The sequence below is a fragment of the Etheostoma spectabile genome, chromosome 17 (assembly GCF_008692095.1).
Source record: "Etheostoma spectabile isolate EspeVRDwgs_2016 chromosome 17, UIUC_Espe_1.0, whole genome shotgun sequence".
Classification (NCBI taxonomy): domain Eukaryota; kingdom Metazoa; phylum Chordata; class Actinopteri; order Perciformes; family Percidae; genus Etheostoma; species Etheostoma spectabile.
The window spans coordinates 13729124-13749313 of record NC_045749.1 but is presented as its reverse complement, the minus strand read 5'-3'; the positions used below and the strand labels follow the sequence as shown (position 1 = coordinate 13749313).

Here is a 20190-nt window from a genome sequence, read left to right as displayed (position 1 = left end):
TCTTTCTCTGAAACACACACACACACACACACACGCACGCACACACACGCACGCACACACACCAGGGGCTGAGGGTGAGAGAGGCAAACCCGTGATAATCCGATTAGGACCAATTAGGCGTGAGATTCTGCGACTCTAGCTGAAAGCCGTAACACTCTGTAGACAGTTATACAGTTATAGAGACATCTGGACACTCCCAGAGAGAGAGAGAGAGAGAGACTGAGACAGAGATATGTGTGTGTGTGTGTGTGCGCGTGTGTGTGTGTGTGTGTGTGTCTGTGTGTGTGTGTGTAGGAGAGCAGGAGAGCAGGAGGAGAGAGAGAGAGGACACTCCCAGTCAGAGAGTCAGTGGAAGTGCAGCACCCACTTCTCTTCAGAGCGGGAAGTCACTCACATCAGCATCCTGACTGCAGGTAGGATGCTCTCTCACATCAACTTTGAATGTTTCGAAGTCCGACACCTCTTCTCAGGACGATTAAATGTGTTTATTTTTCCACTTTTCCGCTGCATGTAGCTGAAACTTTTGTCTCTGTTCCAGGTTCAGTTTCGCAGCTTGGAGGAACGCCAGGATGTTCTACTTTCACTGTCCACCTCAGCTGGACGCAGAGTGCTGTCGCTCTAACACATGTGAGTTGTCTCTTCTGCATTTATACAACACCGTTTTTATAATCTTGCAAGTTATTTCTAATGTAGAATCTGTTAAAGCCAGAGTCCAAAAGTTTTTTGTGATATTAAGACTGCGTGCGCACAAAGTGAGTGTGTTGTTGTTGGAAGAGGACGGAGAATAGGCCTGAGCAGATGTATTATTTTTTTCTGTTTTTTTATGATCATCTTTAATAAATGATAAAAATGAAGGCCTAAGAAAAAGTTATTTTAATGCAGTGAATAGTGATCGCTACAACAACAGCATGGAAACAAGATGTCCAGTTTGCTTGATTCATCTCCATGAAAAAATGAATAAATAAACGATTATTTTTTCTTTCTTACAAATTGAAAGATGGATACAAAGGTTTAAGTCTGATTTTCACTCTGCGATGTCAATCTGCTGGCTGATTTGGTGAAAAGCGCTGGTGGTTTGGCCCCGGGGCAGAGGGGGCGTTTTGTCCCGGGCACAGATGTTGAGTGTCATGGCTCTTAGTCCGTCATGGTCCCCCTCAGACACCCAGCATCAATGTTTCATGCAACTAATAGAAATACAATTTGTGCCAGAGGTCTTGTCCGCTTTGGCCAAAATGTATAGTTTTTTTCTGCATTTCTTTATTTTTTATTTTTTGAACACAGGTATTGAAATGATTTTTAATATAAACATGAAATTGTAAACCATGTGTTATTAAGTGACTGAATTTTCTTCAATAAACTTCCCCCTCCCCCAGTGAATTCAAGCGGCTTTGGCAACCACGCCCCGGCTGATTTTGATGATGGATTTCTACGCAGAAAACAGCGCAGAAACAGAACAACATTTACTTTGCAACAGGTAATTATTTTCCAGAACAAACATATCCAGAATAAGAAATATATGGAACTTCATAAGGGACACAGGGATAGGGCACATATACAAAAAGTAGGAATGGAATAAAACACTTGGAAAAGTTTGGCAGAGAGTTGTGCTTTCCCGATCATAGAACAAATATCACAAACATTTAAAAAAAATACATAACTAATTGTAGTTTTATGTGATAACAATCTAAAAGACAAAAACATCGCTTCACACATGAAAATAAAAATAGGCAAGAAGATTAAGAAACCTCTCAAATTTAAGATCTCTCCTTTTGAATATTGTGAGTGGAAACATAGCCCTCTCTATGCATGCAGGCAATTTGATGTTAGGCCAATATTTACGCCTATTTCAGGCTACCTTACCTTTCTGTTCTTATATAGTCTGCTATCCCTGCCAAATGTATGTGCGAGTACATTTTAATCAGCATAGATATGATGATTATAATAGGAAGAGAAATAATGAAATAAACAAAAACCTAAATAAATAGAAGAGTACAAATAGCCTACATCAAGAGAAAATAAACTTTTTTAAAGCAGGCCTATAACTGGTGTCTTGTGTCCATGCAGTTGGAGGCTTTGGAGGCCGTCTTCGCCCAGACTCACTACCCGGACGTGTTCACCCGGGAGGAGCTGGCCATGAAGATCAACCTGACCGAGGCCAGGGTGCAGGTAGGCTGCAGCAGCGTTCTGTGTCCTGGGCACGTTTGACCATGCGAGAGAGGGTAAATTAAGCCACTCTGTCATTCCGGCGATGCACTTTAATAACATCAACATAATGGTGAATATTAGATTAGCTTGATTAATCGGTCATTCATAATTAACCAGCGATAATGTTCCTCGCTAATTTGTCCGCGTCTCAAAGGTAGGAATACATCATCCGTGCAATCCTTTTCCAGTTTTCGCAGACAGAAAACGATGTATGCTTTAAAAGAGGGCAAAAGCCTCCAAAACTCTCTCTTTCTCTCTCTTTCTCTCTCTCTCTCTCTCTCTCTCTCTCTCTCTCTCTGTCACACACACACACACACACACACACACACACACACACACACACACACACACACACACACACACACACACACCTTAAATTTGGCAATTTATATTCGGTCCTGCCCTGCACATATGCGCGGTTATAAACTTGGCCAGATGTAATTAAGTTATGTGTCCTGTATGTAATTTCCTGCATTCCAGATTTGCTTTTGGGTTTTGTTGTGCGCACAGATCTAATTGTGGGAAATATAATAGTTTGCTTTTTGTTCCCCAGGGTCATCTTACTATCGCTTAAACCCAATGGCGGGGTTGATAATGGAATCCAGCGCTGTAAATTAGGGATTGTAAACAAATTATTCCCCTCCTAATCCGATTACCACATTCCTATTATTAAATCTGAACATGAATCCACCGCAGTATGCAGGGATATTAAACTTACATTATTATTAGAAAATAAATTTCCTTTCTGTTGTAGTGTTATTGCCCCCCTTTTTGTAAAGTGTCAATGGGCCTTCCCCGCATTAAGAGCACGCTGCAAATTGAGATTAATGGAGCAATTATAGCCCATTCAGAAACGGGGGTGTGTGTGGGGGGGCGCGACTTCTAGCTGGAAGGTGCAAGGGTGAGATAAGTCCATTGGTTGTATTGTTGTCCTGCCACCAACATGTTGTCCTTTCTTTATGCCGAATGAATGCATGTGTTTTGTTGGCTGTTGACATCATTTATACCTCTGGTACAATAGGAGGGATGCAGAACACATGCACACCGACTCTAACCTCCATTCACACATCATGATTAATGCCTGCTAGAACCAAGTCCTAATCGAATCTGATGTTGTCAAACAATCACTAAATAGGGAAATAAACGACTTCATCATAGCTGCCTCTCTCTCTCGGGCAGCACAACTGTCAGTGGGAAGTCATTAAAATATGATAATGAAAAATTGCTCAATTAAATGTTGTTATAGGCAGCGACCTTCATTCGATTAAGACACCAGAACTTGGTTATATGTTCTCAGCTGTATGGATAGTGATTTTTTTTTTGGATAAGTTGGGTACTGTGGGAAATTACAGCGCTGGTGTGACACCTTTAAACACCTCTTGATATACAAAGGAAATCAAAGCAAATATAGTATTTGCTTAAACTTTGCTAGACTTGTTAACAAGATAGAAAAACATAATATGTTTGCTTTAAATGTACATTTGTTTGTCTGTGATATGCCAAAAGAAAATGCAAATGGTAACGAAGTTGGTAAACAACAATTTGCTATGTATAAAGCTGAATTCAATAAATAAAATAAATGGATGCAAACTGCCAAATGTAGTCATTTTCCAGTTTTTATTGGTGATTTTAATTAATTGTCTTCTCTTTCATTTTTTTATGCAGGTTTGGTTTCAGAACCGTAGAGCAAAGTGGAGGAAGACGGAGCGAGGGAGCGCAGACCCTGAAGGAGGGAAAGAGCAGATAAGTGACGGCAGTCCTCCATCTCGCAACATCAACTCTCAGTCCCCAGTGGACCACAGCAGAAAGCAGAAAGAACCACTGGAGATGCAGCAGAGGTGAGAAAAGACAGATAGAGGATTGTTGTAGCTGCTATTGTTGTGAAACTGTCTCCTATTGGAAGCAGAAAGGTGGCTGGTCCAGATTTGCAGACTGGTGGATCCCGGGGATGAAAATAAATGAGAGGCCGTTAATAACTGCCACCACAAAACTCTGACAGCCATCTAGATCATTTCTTTAAATTAAACAATGTCTTTTGTAAAATATTCCAGTTGAATGGATTATGATACGATCAAAGCCATCAGCTCTTAGTGGACATTTTAGTTAGAAGAAAGTTGCACAGTAGTTGTATAGAAATATATGTATTAAAAATAGTGTCCAGTTAACTTTAACTTCTAGATGATTAGACACAGTATGTCTGTTTTCTCCAGTATCAACAGGACAGTGGGTCCAAGTGGTCCGTTCTTCCCATCCTGTATACCAGGCACACTCCTCAACTCTGCTACCTACGCCCAGGCCCTCTCACAGGTCGCCACACTGAAAGGTAAATGTGATTCTCATTAATTGGATAATAAAGATGGTGATAATGGTGATGTGATGATGAACAGTCTAACCACTAGTCCCACTTCTACTATTTTTCAGGTAATGGCTTGTGTTCCTGCTGTGTTTCTGACCCCATGGGCTTGTCCTTCCTGCCGCCCTACGGTTGTCAGGGAAACCGCACAGCCAGTGTGGCCGCCTTGCGCATGAAGGCTCGTGAGCACTCTGAGGCTGTGCTGCAGTCTGCCAACCTGCTCGGTGGGCCCGGCGTGGGAGTCCTGTCTGGAGCCGGCATGGGCGCAGCTGGGGTGGCGAGGCCCACTGTGGGAACCGCCATGGAGGTGCCCGTCACTTTGGGAAGAGGGGGAGACAGCTCCAGTCCTAGCACGGTCACTAAGGTCCCAGTCCTGGGCAGCAGTCCTGACAAACACCCTCACTGCTCCAAGGAACCACTGGAGAAAAAGTGAAGTGCTGGACCAAAAAAAATGGATCTACTGATACTCTAAATCTGTGTGATTGTGCCTGTTATTACTACTCTACTCTACTCTGGTCCTAGAAGCACCTAAGCACAAATACTGACTGACTCAAGCAACAGCCGGGAAAAGACTTTGCTGATATCACATTGAATGGATGCAAAGATTACAATATTTATTTGACAGTAAATTATTGTTGTTTGTGAGAAATGCTGAATATCTGGGGCCTTGTTATCCCCATAGAAGCACAAGTGTGGTTTGGGATCTTCACACACTCTTGGACTCTATTTGATGGACTAAGATAGATACAACATGTGTGCAACAAAGACCTGTTTGATAATGTGAATTTATGTAATCCTAATACAGTTCCTCTCATTTTCATAAAGAGGACAGATGCTTACATTGTGAATGTTAATGCATGTAAACTGTAAGTGTACAACTGATGGCAGGACAGTGAGGCTTTTCAGAGGATTTTGGCAATATAATGTTTATGCCATCAGGTCATTAAAGGGGTCAAACAATCTCTTATTCTTTTGAGTTTAAAGTGAACATGCACTTTAATATTTATCAGCTATTTTTAGTGTAAATGTGTACATGTGCCAGAATACAGTATGTTTATGTGTGAACCCCAGGCAGGCTGAAGCAGACCCAGTGACAGAGCGGTAGTTGTCCCTTCCACTCTGTTAGCACATCTGTAGTGCCAGCAGACAGGGAACACACTAGTCCTGTTGTGACATGTTCTTTAAAACAATTAAAGATGTAGTCGCTCATGTTCCTCTCCTGTTGCCTCGCGCTCCAGCCATCTGTTCTGATACATTATTTATCAGTTTCCCTTAAAGCCGGGAGAGGAGAGCAATTGTGACTCTTATTATTTATTTACTTTTAGTAACGTTTACCCTCTTCCTCTTCCTATTTCTCTCCCTGAGCATTTTTTAATAAACCCTATTAAACATGATACATGCTATTTATTAATGTTGAATTTACCTTTTTTTTTAAGTATCATCTCTCATCACCTCAGGGCTCTTCATACAGTAGTTTATCGCAGGCGATACATGTGTGGATTTATTATTCCTAAATATCTGTCCTCACTAGAATGGCTCTTGAATAAAGGATCAGCTGATCAGATTGAGAATACTTAACCGCAGAGCACACAACCAGTAGTTGGGCTGATTCTATTTGCGTCCTTGAGGATTTTCAGGAAATTGCTTTTGATAGTCAATAACACAATTAAGTAAACTACCCACACATTATGATGAATAATTGATAAGAAATTATGTATTACCATGAAGTACTGGTTCAATAATTGATGAGGTGACACCCTGGTGACATAGAAGAGGGAGATAATGTCAGAAGTCGTACCAGGTTGCACACGGAGTACAGATCATTCACATCCTCTTTTTTTACACCGTTATAAGTGCATGTTGTAAGCACTCTACAAATATTTCAATAAAGTGACATTTTCACTGACTAAGAGTCACTTTTTTGTGACATTAACACTTTTTTAAATTTGATGGGATTTTATTTTATTGGGACACCATATTTCCCCACGCACACGCACACGCACACACACACGCACACACGCACACGCGCACACACACACGCGCACACACACACACACAAACCATCCATACAAATACATTTCCACTTTTTAGACAGAAATGTCAAAATGCAGTTAAAATCAATTTTCTAAATCAGAACCTATGGCCTATTTTGTTATATATTTGGTATCATAATATCATATAGTAAGTACTCTTTTGTATCTATTCATGCCATAAATAATATGACCAAAAACATCATGTCCTAATATAATGATTTTGCTTTAAGAGAGCTCCAGAGCAAAGATGTTAAGCCCCCTGACATGGCAGCTCATGATAACACAATATATCCTCATACAAACAGCTTCTTTTTTTTCAAAAATGTACCAATATGGATGACGGAATCCAGCCAACTCAGACAAAAGCCGTGAAAAACACATTCAATCTCTCCAAAATTGAATACAGTAGTTGTGGAATTTAATCATTAGCAAAAACAAAGGATGCTGAAGTTATAATGACTCCGATCATCATTAAGTCTGCATGGTGCCCATAATTCACTGCTTTAATATTTTATAAACAAGTCAAGTTGGTGTTGACATTCAGCTGTGCATGTGGCATCATTGATAATTTTCTGTCACCTAAAAAAAGTCCCAAGGCGGTTTTGTGGAGCATTGTTATATCAAATTAGCTGGAGAGTGGCCAGAAAACCAGACAAACATGGTGAATATGGGGGACAGCAGTTGAACTCTGTTCTTACAGTGCAGTTAATGGGCTTCTTTTGTTGCAGTAATGAAATATTTTGCACGGATGTGTGGAAATATGTCCTGAAACAGGGAGACGTACACATGCATCCATCCACAGACAATATGAGGCACACTAAAAAAGACAGTTTGCTTAAGAAAGACTGGCCCGTACATACAATTCTTTTGCTTGACATTGGGTGCAACACCTACATTTGACTATTCAAGGACCCATTTTCCAAAATCAGACACACTATAAAATGCATTGAGGGCCGGCCCACTGAAGAGCCCAAAACACCACACTAAAGTATCTTCTCTGCTTTACATTCCTGCAACAGCCCTGATCAATAACTCAATCAATTAGAATCAACTAAGCTCATTTCTGAATGGAGATAATACAAACAAAGCATATCTTAATGCAGCAAGTAATGTGCCTGTCTGCTGTCTGCCACACAACCCCAGCTCCGCTCCTCCTTACTCTCCTTACTCTCCTTACTGTCCTTACTCAGCACAGGGAAGAGCATCCTCAGCGTTTGTGATCAATGCTTACATTCTTCAGTAGCTGTACAATACAACTATGTAAAGCAAAGTTGGAGAGTTGCACTGTGCAAACACTGAGCAAAACTAGTCAAAATCTCAGTACAGACCAACTGTTATGGACGTCTGTTTTTAGTTTGTCCACTAGAGGGATGTAGTGAGCAGGAAACTTGTCCCAAATCCACAACAGCCTTTACTTGAATCGTCAGTGGGACATCTGAGCATTTTGGATAAACACACAGTATTTTTTTGCTGAGGGACATATAGTTCAATTAAATTAAATTAATCAAAAACATTTTTAAAGTGCTGAGTACTGAAAACCTAAAAGTAGCAAAACAAGATGACAAAGCAGGAACTTGCAAATTTAGGATGAGAATGTTTCAGATCTGTGAAGCGGATTCCCTCAACTACATGGAGGAAATCCATGGATGTTACTGATTGACAAAGAGTCCAGTGTGGAGAGAAAAATGGTGGATGAGATTAGCGTGTGGGTGGAGGTTGTTTAGAGGGGAAGAAAGAAATTAGTTAAAAAGGGATTATCTCAGCCTTTCCCACAGTTAAGTGAGCTGAATGCAAAACCGTGTGTGTGTGTGTGTGTGTGTGTGTGTGTGTGTGTGTTTGTGTGTGTTTGTGGAGGGGTGCGAATCCATTAAGGCCCATGTGTGTGTGTCCATCATTCCGCCAGGCTGGCCCCGCACCAGCCACGAATCCCGGGAAACTATCTGCTACAGCAATCTCCTATTATAGCAGCGGGCTGTTCTTCTGCCTTATGACCTTTTTGGCTGGGGGTTGTGGGGGGTGGGAAGTGAAGATTAAGCCAGTAAGATTACACTTCCGTAGTTGAAGTATTGTATTAAGTGATTATAAAATTCTGAAAATCTGCTTCTGTCATTTGGTCTTATAATCAACAGAAGGCTTCGTTCAAGTGTGAGGTGATGATAGCAGGTGGGTAGTGACCAGATACACTTGCTGACACTCCATATAGTATCTGTTTAACGAAGAGGGTGGCACTCTAGTGTGAGGAAAATTTGTTATTTATATCTCCCAGAGGGCCACCCAAACTACAGTCCCCCCCTTCACCCACCTACCCAACACCCACAATAATAACACAGGAAATTAGGTTTTTTTCCTGGTTTAGACCCCACAACCTCCTCAGTCAGTTGTAACAGTTGTAACTCACTTTGTGTAAGTTAGCTCTCGCTGCTAATGACCAACAGTTAGCTGTCCAGATTTATAAATAGTTGCAAGGCTGTTTGTTTCATCCGTCTGACACTCGACACCAAATGATCTCACAGATCTGCATGCTAACTCAAGCCCTCAATCTGTCCCCCCATGGTGGACACTCTCTCTGGGACAACTCTTCTATTTCTGTCTGGTCTCCAGCCCCGGGTCCCGCTGCCTGCCTCTGCTCAGATGCTCAAAGACTTGACTGTGGACTACATAGAGGTTTTTGCTTTGGATTGTTGTCAATAGAACGAGTCAGAACTACCAGAGAGGGCTTGTGTTAGGTGAGAGGGCAGAATCAGATCAGCAAGGCCTTTTTGGGGGGCCTGTTGAGGAGATAACAACAGGGCCCAAATTATGGATTATAAAACTGAAAGGTAAGCCAAAAGCTAGCTCTACATTCTTGTTCATATTGATGTAGGGACACTTAAAAGATTATATACAAAAGCCTCGGGGAAAAGTTTAAACAATAGATATACTCAACTCTCCACTCATCCATGCATTGTAATTTACAGCAAATTTAAGTGAGAGTGAGTAAGAGTGGGCCTTTTCATGCAGATAAATACATGAAAAAACACATCCCTGCTTTAAATTTAAAAGAAATACATGCTTTAATCTCCAAAAGAAAAAACACAATTACTTACTAAAGGTATTGACTGAGAGAATTTTATTTTATTCCACTGACAGCTGCTCACACTGACAAACATTTAGTCATATCCTTTCTGCGCTCAGATTTGCCAGATTTGCTGCTGAGCAGTCTACGTTTGGACCACAGTCCCTCTGAAACGAGGCCTCTTTGGTGTCAGGTTTTACAGTTAGAAACACGTCACTGGACAGGACAGAAATAAACCTGCCACATGCAAGAATTAACAGAAATCACACTGACAATTTAACTTTTATTTGAGAAAAATGGCTCAAATTAGGGACAGTTACCATAACTGTGCATAATTTTCTTATGCTTTTAATGAGTTAAATGTGTGTTCAATACTTTGTTAATGCTTACCATGAATTAAAAGAAGATAAAGTGAGTGTGACTACATAAAAGACATGCCCTCGCCTAAGCTACTGTTGCGTTCTGCTTCACAAGAACGGTGTTGTATGACATTTTTAGACTTCCTTTAATTTTTGCAACCGTGGTATTTGATAGTGACTTAGCCGTGCAGTACAGCAGTGCCTTTTCGTAGATACATATGAGATGGATAGCTTCCAGGTCAGAAGATATTAATGAACTACTGGATATTCTAAACGAGGTGACGGTTGCCTGGCAGTTGCAGTAAATTTAACCAGAATATATGACGTTACCCTGTTTAAAGGGAGAGGGAGTGTACAATAAGAAGGCTATAAGGGCATTTTATAACTGAGATATTATGAGCATTATATTCAATAGTTTTGCATCATATAACATAAAAGTTTAAATCCAGTTGATTACATGTACAGTTTTGAAGGCACTCACAAGCAATGCAAAATGGCCAGCTTCCAGGTGATGACTCGGGGAGTAACAAGCCATTGCGTCAACACAAATGAATGTACTCCGATAATGGTTTTATACTTTATACGCTTTTTATATTGTAAATTGGCAATTTTGGTAATGATAATCTTTTTTAAGTTTAAACACAGTTTTGTTGTTTTTAACAAATTAAATGTCACATTGAAACATTTTAGATCCCATATCATGTATTTATACCAGCAAGAAATGTTGTAATTTTAACCCTGTAGTAAAACAAAAGGGGTTACAGTTACCCGTAAACAGAAGTTTTTCACTCAAAAAAAGACTTAAACAGCTTGATGGAAGTCTAACCTGCTGGTCTAACTTGTCTAATCTCTTAGCAATATTAAGACATTGATAATGTGACATTTTGTTAGTTAGTTCCAACCTTTGATTATTGTTAAACAACGCTTAATCCAAGTGATCTAAGTCACGCAGTGAAAAATGTGTGTGTGTGTGTGTATGTGTGTGTGTGTGTGTGTGCGAGTGTGTGTGCGTGCATGCATGCATGCATGTGTTTGGTCATCTAAGTTTGTGTGGATGTTTCGTGCTTTCCCAAGATAACTCACGTGAGGCTGTCTTTACTGTGCCTAGCAACAGTGTAGTTGTATTCCCAACATGTCTCTGAAGGTCATAGTGATCGAGTAGTTGGATTTACAGGGCTGTTTTGAGAGGCACATACAGTACATTGCTGCCTAATGCAAAGGGGAAAAAAGCTTCTTTTCAATGCCAGCCATCACACAATAAGCACCACAACAAAAGCTTTTAAAATGTTCTAAGAAAATGTATGTATCAGGCTTTGGATCAAGGTTGAAATGCATCACACACATACTACACACCACCATAAAACTCTTTCTTTTAAGATGAATGGTTATGTAAGTGCCTATTCAGGTTCAGGCTAATTCTCCTTTCTTTTCTCCTGTAGGAAAAGAAATATATCCAGGATTTTATTGGACAGATGCCAACTAAAAGGCACAATGCCTTAGGAGCTACTAGCTGTAGAAAATCCAGTCAAAGGGGCCCCAAACTCTGGGTCCTGTAGCTCCATCAGCAGGCAGAGTACATCATTTTGAGGTCTGTGTTTGCATGAATGACTGAACAACTGAGGACAGCGCTCTTTGCTAGTGACCTTGTATCATGACCTCAGTTGAAAAGCGCCGCTCAGGCCGAAAGAGTGGTGGCCATCGCAAGCACAGCGATGGAGGCTATAGTGACACCTCCAGTGGTGGGTCCTTTCTGGATGAGACTGACCGTGAGGTTAGCAATCTGACAGATCGAGCATTCAGGAGCCTCTGCATTGGGGATGAGGCTGTTTATAATGACTCAGACCTCTGTTCATCTTCTCCTTGCATCCAGAGAGACAGGCAGCTTGCCTTTAGCCAGAGTGGGCAGGAAAGAGACAGAGAGGACAGAGAGAGGGATGAACTCAAGAGAGCTGCACATGAGAGCTTCAGCATCAGGATGCAGCAGTATGGACCGGACTGGATCCATGGAGGAATGTATGAGGCTGAGATCCAGAGAGATCCACAATGGGACGTTTATAGGGAAAGGACACCGGGGAGGATTTCTGCCACATTCCAGCACTCCTTTGTGGAAACTTCTCAACAGGAGGAATCTTTGGGGGGAGAACAGCTGTCTTTTCTAGGCAATGGAGCCACAGAGTTGAGTTTGCGACAACGCAGAAGCCGCTCTAGAGTTTCGTCTCTGATCAGAGCTTTTAACTCAGAAGGACAAAGGGATGGAGCAGGGAAGGATGGTCAACTCAGAGAGTGGAATGATGAGACAAGCTGGGACAAATCAGCTCTGATGAGTATCCAAAGGGAACTTTCTGAGTTCTCATCATCTTACCAGCAAAACTTTAACAGTGGTCACTTCTCCTCAGCTTGCCCATTCTCATCCCAAGACACCAACTTCTACTCTTCTGAAGTAGCAGCAGTAGCTCACATGAATTCTGCATCATCTTTTATGAGATCTTCCCACAGTAACAACAACACGTTCACGCAGGTCAGCTGTAACTCTAACATCTTTATACACAGTGAGTTTAGTCCCTTCAAGGTTTGGAGGGACCATAACAGGTTTCCCATCCAACAAGGAGAAGTCTCAGGGTTTATGCACTGTTCAGAATTCCCCAAATGGTATGACACACCAATGTACAGGGAGCTTTCGATGGAGGCCCAACCACAGGGTCCATACAGGTTTGAAGAGAGGGGTATGAGACACCAAAAGAATAACTTGGCACCTGTGGTTCCTTCCACTCTTCCCCGCTCCACCTCAATAACCACAATGCTGCAGAAAGCTTCGGCTGTAGAAAAACGCTGCGAGTCAGAGATGACAGGTCATTACCCTCACAGGAAGTGGACACAGAGCCTGGGAACTAACAGGCTCCCATCGCAACGACCGTCAACTGCATCACCTACCAGTGAGATGTCTCGACGTGTCCAGGACACCATCAGTTCTGTCAAAGCCCTCCAGAAAAAAATTAAAATGATGACAGAAAAAAATACAACAGGGATGACAGCAAATCAACAAGAAGTATTTTGCAGCAATGATAATTTAATTTCCTTTGGAAACAATGCAAAAACACTGGCACCAAACGTTGTCAGCAGTAACACAAGCACGACTCCCTTCAACATCAGCCAACTGCTCACACCTTTAGTGCAAGCACATCAAGAAACAGAGACATCAGAGGTCGGGCAGTATGCTGTTTCCCCTCAACCTGTGGAACATCCTCCAGTGCGAGCTGAAAGCCGGGGAGCCACTCCTGATGTTAGGATGTGCAGCTACAAATCCAGAGCAACAAGCCTACTCTTCAATCTCAAAGACAACAGGAAAAGAGTAAAAAGCACCTACAGCCCTGCCAAATTTAAAGGCTTGGAGACACTGGAAAAAGGCATACATCACTCTATTCAGGAGCCTAGAGACACTGTGATAGACATCCCTGATTATCCAGATCTAGACTTTCAATTTCTTCAGGTAGAGGAATCCAACAGGACAAATGCTGCCTCGCATCAATATGCAAACCAGTCTCATTACCCTGGATTGTCACTTACATCACCAAATTCTCAACCTGCACATACAGGTCAACACACTTTAAGTGATTACCAGACAGCTCATCTACAAAGTCAGATGGTTCATCACTATGGGTTCACTGGCTTCATACCTGAAAATTACGCTAGCAATCAGCTGGCTAATGGGCAGCATCTCCATGAAGACTTATTGTCATTTACTCCCTATAAGCAAGGAGGAGATGTATACAGGCTACAGGAAGATAATACATCCTATGTATCTACAGAAACACCAGGGATAAATGCTGACAACAATCAACCCAGAGAATATTTAATAAGTAAGGCAAATGCTGAGCAACGTTTTAATGAAACAGTGGGAGGGGAATTCACAAAGACAGATAGATATCAGCAGCTCAAAGAAAACAAACATGATTACAGTAATGTGTCCTCACAGGATAGGTGGAGACAGACAAACAGCCAAGACACAGAAAGTCTCAGTCTGAAAGCAGTCTCTCCATGGAAACAAGAGATAACTGCTTCAGTGGAAAAAAAACAACATGCACAGGCTTACCAAAGAGCATCTGTGATAAAGGAAGAACTAAATTCACCAAGAGACAGATACAGAGAAGAAATCCAACCAAATATAAATAAAGAACTCGAGAAAATAGAGTTGAGGGAGAGTTTGGGTATTGGAACATCTTCTCATAAAAATGTTGGGTTGGTCAACACTAACATTTCAAACCAACAGCAACTAAATTCTCCATTTAGTAATGGCACTGTAGAAAATCCAGCCTATCATGGACAACAGCAACCTGGAGCTCTGAAGTATAACAATAAGGAAAATGAAATGAAAGACCATTATTTCACACAGAATTATAACAGATATAGTGATCAAGAATTCAGAAACCAACACACATTGTATTCTAATAATGATAAAAGAATACTCACGCAAGAAGCAGTTCAGAGAAAACAATACATGTCAATTCAACAGGCGTTTGAAACGCAAAGTCTACAGCCAACAGAAGCTAAAACACAGTTTGAACAGAATGTGCATAAAACATCATTATATAACCCTGACAATGCATCTGCCACCACAATAGCAAACCAGGTAAAAGACAGAAAGTTTGTTGAGGTCAAGGCTGAACAGCTTATGGCAGAGCATATAAAAGCACACACCCAAGCAGAGCTGGCAAAGGCTCAGCACTGGGCTCAAATGGAGCAGCCCAAAGCAGAGTCTGCTAGGTTAATTTTAGCAGGGCAGACTGGTTCAGACAAAGTCAAAGCAGAAGAGGCCAAAGCAGAATTAACAGAGTACCAGAGAGTAAACCAAGCAAAAGCAGAAAATATTAAAGAGGATAAGAGAAAAGAGGAACAGTCCAGAGAAAAACAACCAGAGTGTGCAAGAGAGGAACAAATAAAGGCAGCGCAATCTAGAGTAAAAGTAACAGAAGAGCCTAGAAATATAACAGAGGAAGTAGGGGCCAGGCACTTGAGAGAGGAGCAGGGTGAGTGGGTCAAAGTAAAACAAGCTGAAGCAAAGAGGCTAAAAGAAGAACACATGAAAACTGAACTGGCAAAGGCCGAGCAGGCCAAGCAGGATTGCTTGGAGCGAGCTAAACATGAACATCCCAGTAGAGTACAGATCAACGCAGAAAGAATTGAGGAAGAATGGGTTAGAGCAGATCAAAATGAAAGGGATCAAATGGAGGTGGACCAAATCCGAACAGAAAAGGTTAAATCCGATCAGGCTGAAGCAGAGCATACAGAAGCAAAACAAGCTAAACTAGAGCACACACAAGAGCAACAAACTAAAGCAGAACAAGAGAATACTGATGGAGCTGAAGGGGAAAAGGTCAAAGCAAACCACATTCAAGTTGAGGATATTAACCAAGAAAAAGCTGAGGACGATTCAATTCAAGCGGGTCGAGTAAATGCAGTGCAACCTGTAACACAGATAAGTAAAGCCAAAGAGAGAAAGACAGAGCTGGCACAGTTGGAACAAACCAAAGTGGAGCTAGCTAAAGCAGAACTGACAAAAACAGAGAACATGCCGGATAGGTCAGCTAAACCTGCAGCAAAATTAATAGGGACACAACAGGTAGAAAATGAGCCAGATAAACTTGAACATGTTAAGACAGAGTTAGCAAAAGCTAAAGCAGAATTGGCTAAAATAAAGGAGAAAATGAAAGGAGAGCAAAAAGAGAAAGTCAGAAACAGAGTTCTTACAACTGAAGACGGGATTAAGACAGACGTTCCTATGAAGGGAAATATCAATAAAAAGGAAGAGTGCAAAGACCAAGACCAGGCAACACAAATGCATAAACAAGGGGAAGACTCAGTTGTTGTCAGCAAGCAGAATTCAGATCAAGTTAGTAGAGGGGCAGAGTATGAGCGACTTAGAGAGAAATATGGTTTTATTGATTCAAACTTACCAAACAGAGACAAAGTGTTAAATGATGCCAATGAAACATCAGCTTTATCTCTTGACAAAGTTGAGACAACAAATAATGAGAAATCTGAAGGTAATTCCAGTCCTACAAGCAGAGTTGCAAGAGACAATACAGAAAATAAGGAGGGAGTGGGCAGTTTTAAACCCATTGAGTTGACAGAGAGTCAGTATGTTTACAGTGAGTCATCCAAAGAATTCAAACTTTCTGATAGTAATTATTTTTCCATCAATGTAGATAAAAGAGAAAATAGTGACACTGTTTCTGATAAAGTTAAGGATGACAATGTTGAAATGTTTGACCCTCTGAAACAAACTGGTATTTCACATCAAAGAGACTCTGATTTGGCTAAACCACCCCCCCTTGTAAGAAAGCCCAGGTCATCTGAGCACAGTTTAGGTCCAGGTAAAGATACCCCTTTTACCCCTCCAAGAGCACTGTTCCATAAAGAGAGAGCTCAGACCAAGCAGGAGATTCTGACTTCCAAGATAAAAGCTCATGCTGAAAAAGAGATTTCAGCTATTAAAGAAAAGGGTTTTGCTGTACGAGACGGGTTTACATCCAAAACGTCTAACAAGCAATTAGCAGGTAATAATATACGACAGAGGCCACCCTCACAGGAAGTGTCTAAAAAGCATGAAAGCACAATGGCCAGTAACATTACATTAAAGCACCAGATGGAGCCTTCAGGAATACAGATGGAACCAGGCAAGTTTGTTCCACTTCCCAGCTCTGCTACAATACCAGTTAAGTCTGCAGCAACCACCAGTCAGTTTCATTCCCAGAAACAACTTCACAAAGAACCAACGAAGAGCAATGACAATCTGCCAAAACCCAGAGAAGCAAAACAGATGGAAAGTTTTATCATGAGCACAGATGACGGATTGGTAGAAAATCAAAGGAAAGAGAATCAATTTGGAATTGAATCACGTACACAAAGTAAAGAGCAGGCACTCAAAAACAAGCCAGAAACAAAGGAAGCAGATAAAGGAACAATACTTGGAAAGCAGAAAGAGGGACTTAAAGACAACCTTGTCGTAAACACTGACCATCTCAACAAAAAGAAACAGGATTCTCCACAAGCTACAGCTCTGGTGGAAGCTGAAAGCTCCAAAGCTATGCCAATAGAGAAGACTGAGAGTAAACATGAAGCAGTTCATGAGGACTCAGCACCTTCACTGAGTCTTGCCTTTGGTCAGAATGAGACCATTGTGGCTAAGGACAAATTGCAGATCATGGGAATATTGGTAACTGTACGAGAAAGAAAGCCCTCTGTGGACAACGGTCAGAGGAATAACAACCCTCAAGAACAAATGATTGTAAAAGAGAAAGAGTGCAGTAATTCAGAGCTAGATGAATGTCATCCCAGCTCAGGTCTGGAAGTAGGTAAAGGAAATACATCTTCAAAGGAAGTTAGCATGGTAAAGCAAAATTATGAAGTTGTACAGAACACTCACTCTACTGAGAAATTGACTGTGAAAAGGACTAATCTACAACAGGAGAGTTCTTCTATAAATGTAAGACCGCAAATGATAACACAGCTCAAAGAACCATTGGCTGAAAAAGGTGTGCCTTGCACAAATAAAGAGTTGTCTGAAACAAATCCGCTTCTCTATAACCAAGACAGAATAACAAAGGAAACAAAAGACAACAGGAATGAAATACCAGAAGAAAACTCAGTAAAAATCATAAAGAAAGTTGAAGCAAAGAGTAATACCGAAGGGAAAAATCCATCACATGCCGATGAGAACTGCATAGCCAAAGTGGTAAACACAGCAATTAGCAACACAAATGATTCAAACAGAGCTGCTGCTGAAACTCTGGTAAAACATGACATCCAGCCATTAGTGAAAGAAGATATGACAACAGGCATCTATCCATCCAAGAGCCGGGACATTGATAGTAAGAGTACACCAGTAGAAGAAAAGAGATGTGACTCAACACCATCAAAGCCATTCAACAAAATCATTCCATCTAACCATTTAACTGAGAATGAAAATGCTCATGTATCTCCACAACATTGTTATAAAGAGACACACATTGGAGAAAATGATCAATGGGATGATGATTTGCATATAGGCAGCATTGCCATCAGAGTTGTGCCAGCAGTAACTGAGAAGGACAACTTGAAAATGGCAGGAAAGCATCATGTCAACATCACCACTGTCCCGTCTGATGTAGCTGCAGCTAATGAACATAAACATGATGCATCATCTAGTCTTGGAAAAAAAGTGAACACTTTTAACAATGAAGACAGAACCAAAGACCTCAATCCAGCAAGTAGAGAAAAGCAAACGGAGAACAATTTGGAAGACAAATGTGGAGTACAATGTGTTTTGTCCAATGTGAAAAAACTGTCCAAATCACAAAAACTCAGTAATCAACAGAACAGCACAAACACCACCAGTGCGAATACTCAAGCTGAAAATGGAAAGCCTGAAAAAGTAAATAAAAGCGGGAAATCAGCGGACGAATCAACAATAAGACCAATGGTGGGAGACTACTTTCAAGTGCAAGGGGTCACAGAAACAAATATTAAATCACACAATCATACTAATGCTGGAGATACGTCAAATGCTGTTTCAAAGGGAAGGGAAATTACTGCATTATCATCAAACAAGGCAGTTATCAGCAATGAATCTTGCAATGAAGGAAAAAATCAAGTATTTGTCTTAGATCAAAGTAAAAGAAAATCAAGTTCAGTAAGCGTTCAAGATGAGAACATGAAAAAGAAAAACAGGGAACCAGATGATAACCTGGCTTCAAAACCGAGTGATGTTCCCACAGAGTGTCGGAGTAATAAAAATGAGACAGAGGCTGGTCAAGCTGGTCATTTCAGAAAACATCATACAGAGAACCAGGCCAATTTAACAGCAAGGGAAGTACAGAGCTCAAGAAATTCAAACCCAACACAGGAAAATACGGTTAAAGAAAAACCTGAAGTTAAACCCAAACCAAAAGAAAGAGTATCCACAATACCTGAGATATCAGCAATTGCAGACTATGCCAGGTTAAAGGTAATTGTTTCAGAAGAAGAGGCAATCAAAATTCAGGAATTCCACCCCAACAAAAAGGAGGGATTTTTTCCACTAATACAAACTCGTCATAGCAGACGTCCAATGTTCACTGCTGACCAACAAGACTTCTCTGTAAAAGAGAAAAGTTTGCCAAATAAGACAGAGGTCAGCTCCAAAGTGAACAAAGAGCCCAAACCCTTAGTATTTCCCATTACTGAGAGAGAACACAAGAGGACGGGGATGTTTAAACTGGGAGACAAAGAAAGACAAGAGAAAATGATTTTAGATGCCAAAGCCAATGAAGGTGTATTAGACACTGGGTCAAAACATGCACAACAGCTCAAAGCAAGTAACAAGTCACCACCAAGTCATCTTAAGAACCAGGGAAGTGAAGAACAAGTGACTGGAACTGATCCCCAAAGAGTTCGACAAGTAGAAAAAAGTATTCATCAGCCAAACAATCCTCTTATGCAAGCAACAACCTCATCTTCAGCAGTCAACAGGCCAAGAAGCACTTCTGTGTCACAACACCTAAAGCCACTTGATAACTCCAATCCACATGAAAAACTTGTGGGACAAGTGTCCAATAAAGAGGAAAGCACCACAACTCTAAAAAAAGATGAGGAGATTGAAAATGCACTGGCTACGATTGGGGAAAAGAGAACAGAAAAAATGAGGCAAGAAAGGCTTGCAACCCGGCATGAAGAAATCAAAACACAACGTCAAAGTAGAGCAAAACAGTTTGAGGAAGAACAAGCTTCTAGGATAGAAGAGGAGAAAAGAGCTGAAGAGATGAGAGTAAGACATATGATAGAGGAGAATAGAGCTTCTGTTGCTGAAGAAGAGAGGAGAGCTGCTCAGAGAGAAGAGGAGAGGAGAGCAAGAGAGCGGGAGGCCATTGCTATTAAGATCAAGGAGAAGCGGGAAAAACAGAGAGAAGCAGAAAGAAGGGCAGTGGAAGAAAGAGCTGCTCAAAAAGAAGAGGAGATGAAAGCAAATCAAAGAGAAGAAGAAAAGAGAATGAAAGAAATTATGGAGAAGAGGAGAATACAAATTGAGGAGGCGCGTAAAGCAAAACTGAGAGAGGAAGAAGAGCAGATAAAAGAGAATGAGGAGAAGAGGAGGGTGAAACAGCTAGAGGAGGAGAGAGCTGCTGAAGAGGAGATGCAGAGGAAAGCTGCTGAAGAGGAGATGCAGAGGAG

General features: G+C 41.2%; 2 protein-coding genes across 2 annotated transcripts; both read left to right on the top strand.

Annotated features, from left to right (window-relative positions):
- Nucleotides 1–324: 324 nt before the first annotated feature.
- Nucleotides 325–6264, top strand: drgx (dorsal root ganglia homeobox). Its single transcript, XM_032541243.1, has 7 exons — nucleotides 325–413; nucleotides 539–627; nucleotides 1374–1474; nucleotides 2065–2166; nucleotides 3871–4043; nucleotides 4416–4528; nucleotides 4627–6264. The coding sequence occupies exons 2-7, from the start codon at nucleotides 570–572 to the stop codon at nucleotides 4989–4991; spliced, it is 912 nt and encodes a 303-aa protein (XP_032397134.1). The 5' UTR covers nucleotides 325–413; nucleotides 539–569; the 3' UTR covers nucleotides 4992–6264.
- Nucleotides 692–20188, top strand: LOC116705477 (abnormal long morphology protein 1; the record flags this gene model as incomplete). Its single annotated transcript, XM_032541679.1, has 2 exons — nucleotides 692–698; nucleotides 13757–20188. A coding segment is annotated over exon 2 (5817 nt), but the record flags the coding sequence as incomplete, so codon positions are not given.
- Nucleotides 20189–20190: the final 2 nt, after the last annotated feature.

Bases quoted from the DNA above. Each gene is read 5' to 3' on its own strand.
- drgx (XM_032541243.1), top strand. From the start codon at position 570: ATGTTCTACTTTCACTGTCCACCTCAGCTGGACGCAGAGTGCTGTCGC. The intron at 628-1,373 runs GTGAGTTGTCTC...CCCCTCCCCCAG, and splicing joins GTGCTGTCGCTCTAACACAT to TGAATTCAAGCGGCTTTGGC. The intron at 1,475-2,064 runs GTAATTATTTTC...GTGTCCATGCAG, and splicing joins CAACATTTACTTTGCAACAG to TTGGAGGCTTTGGAGGCCGT.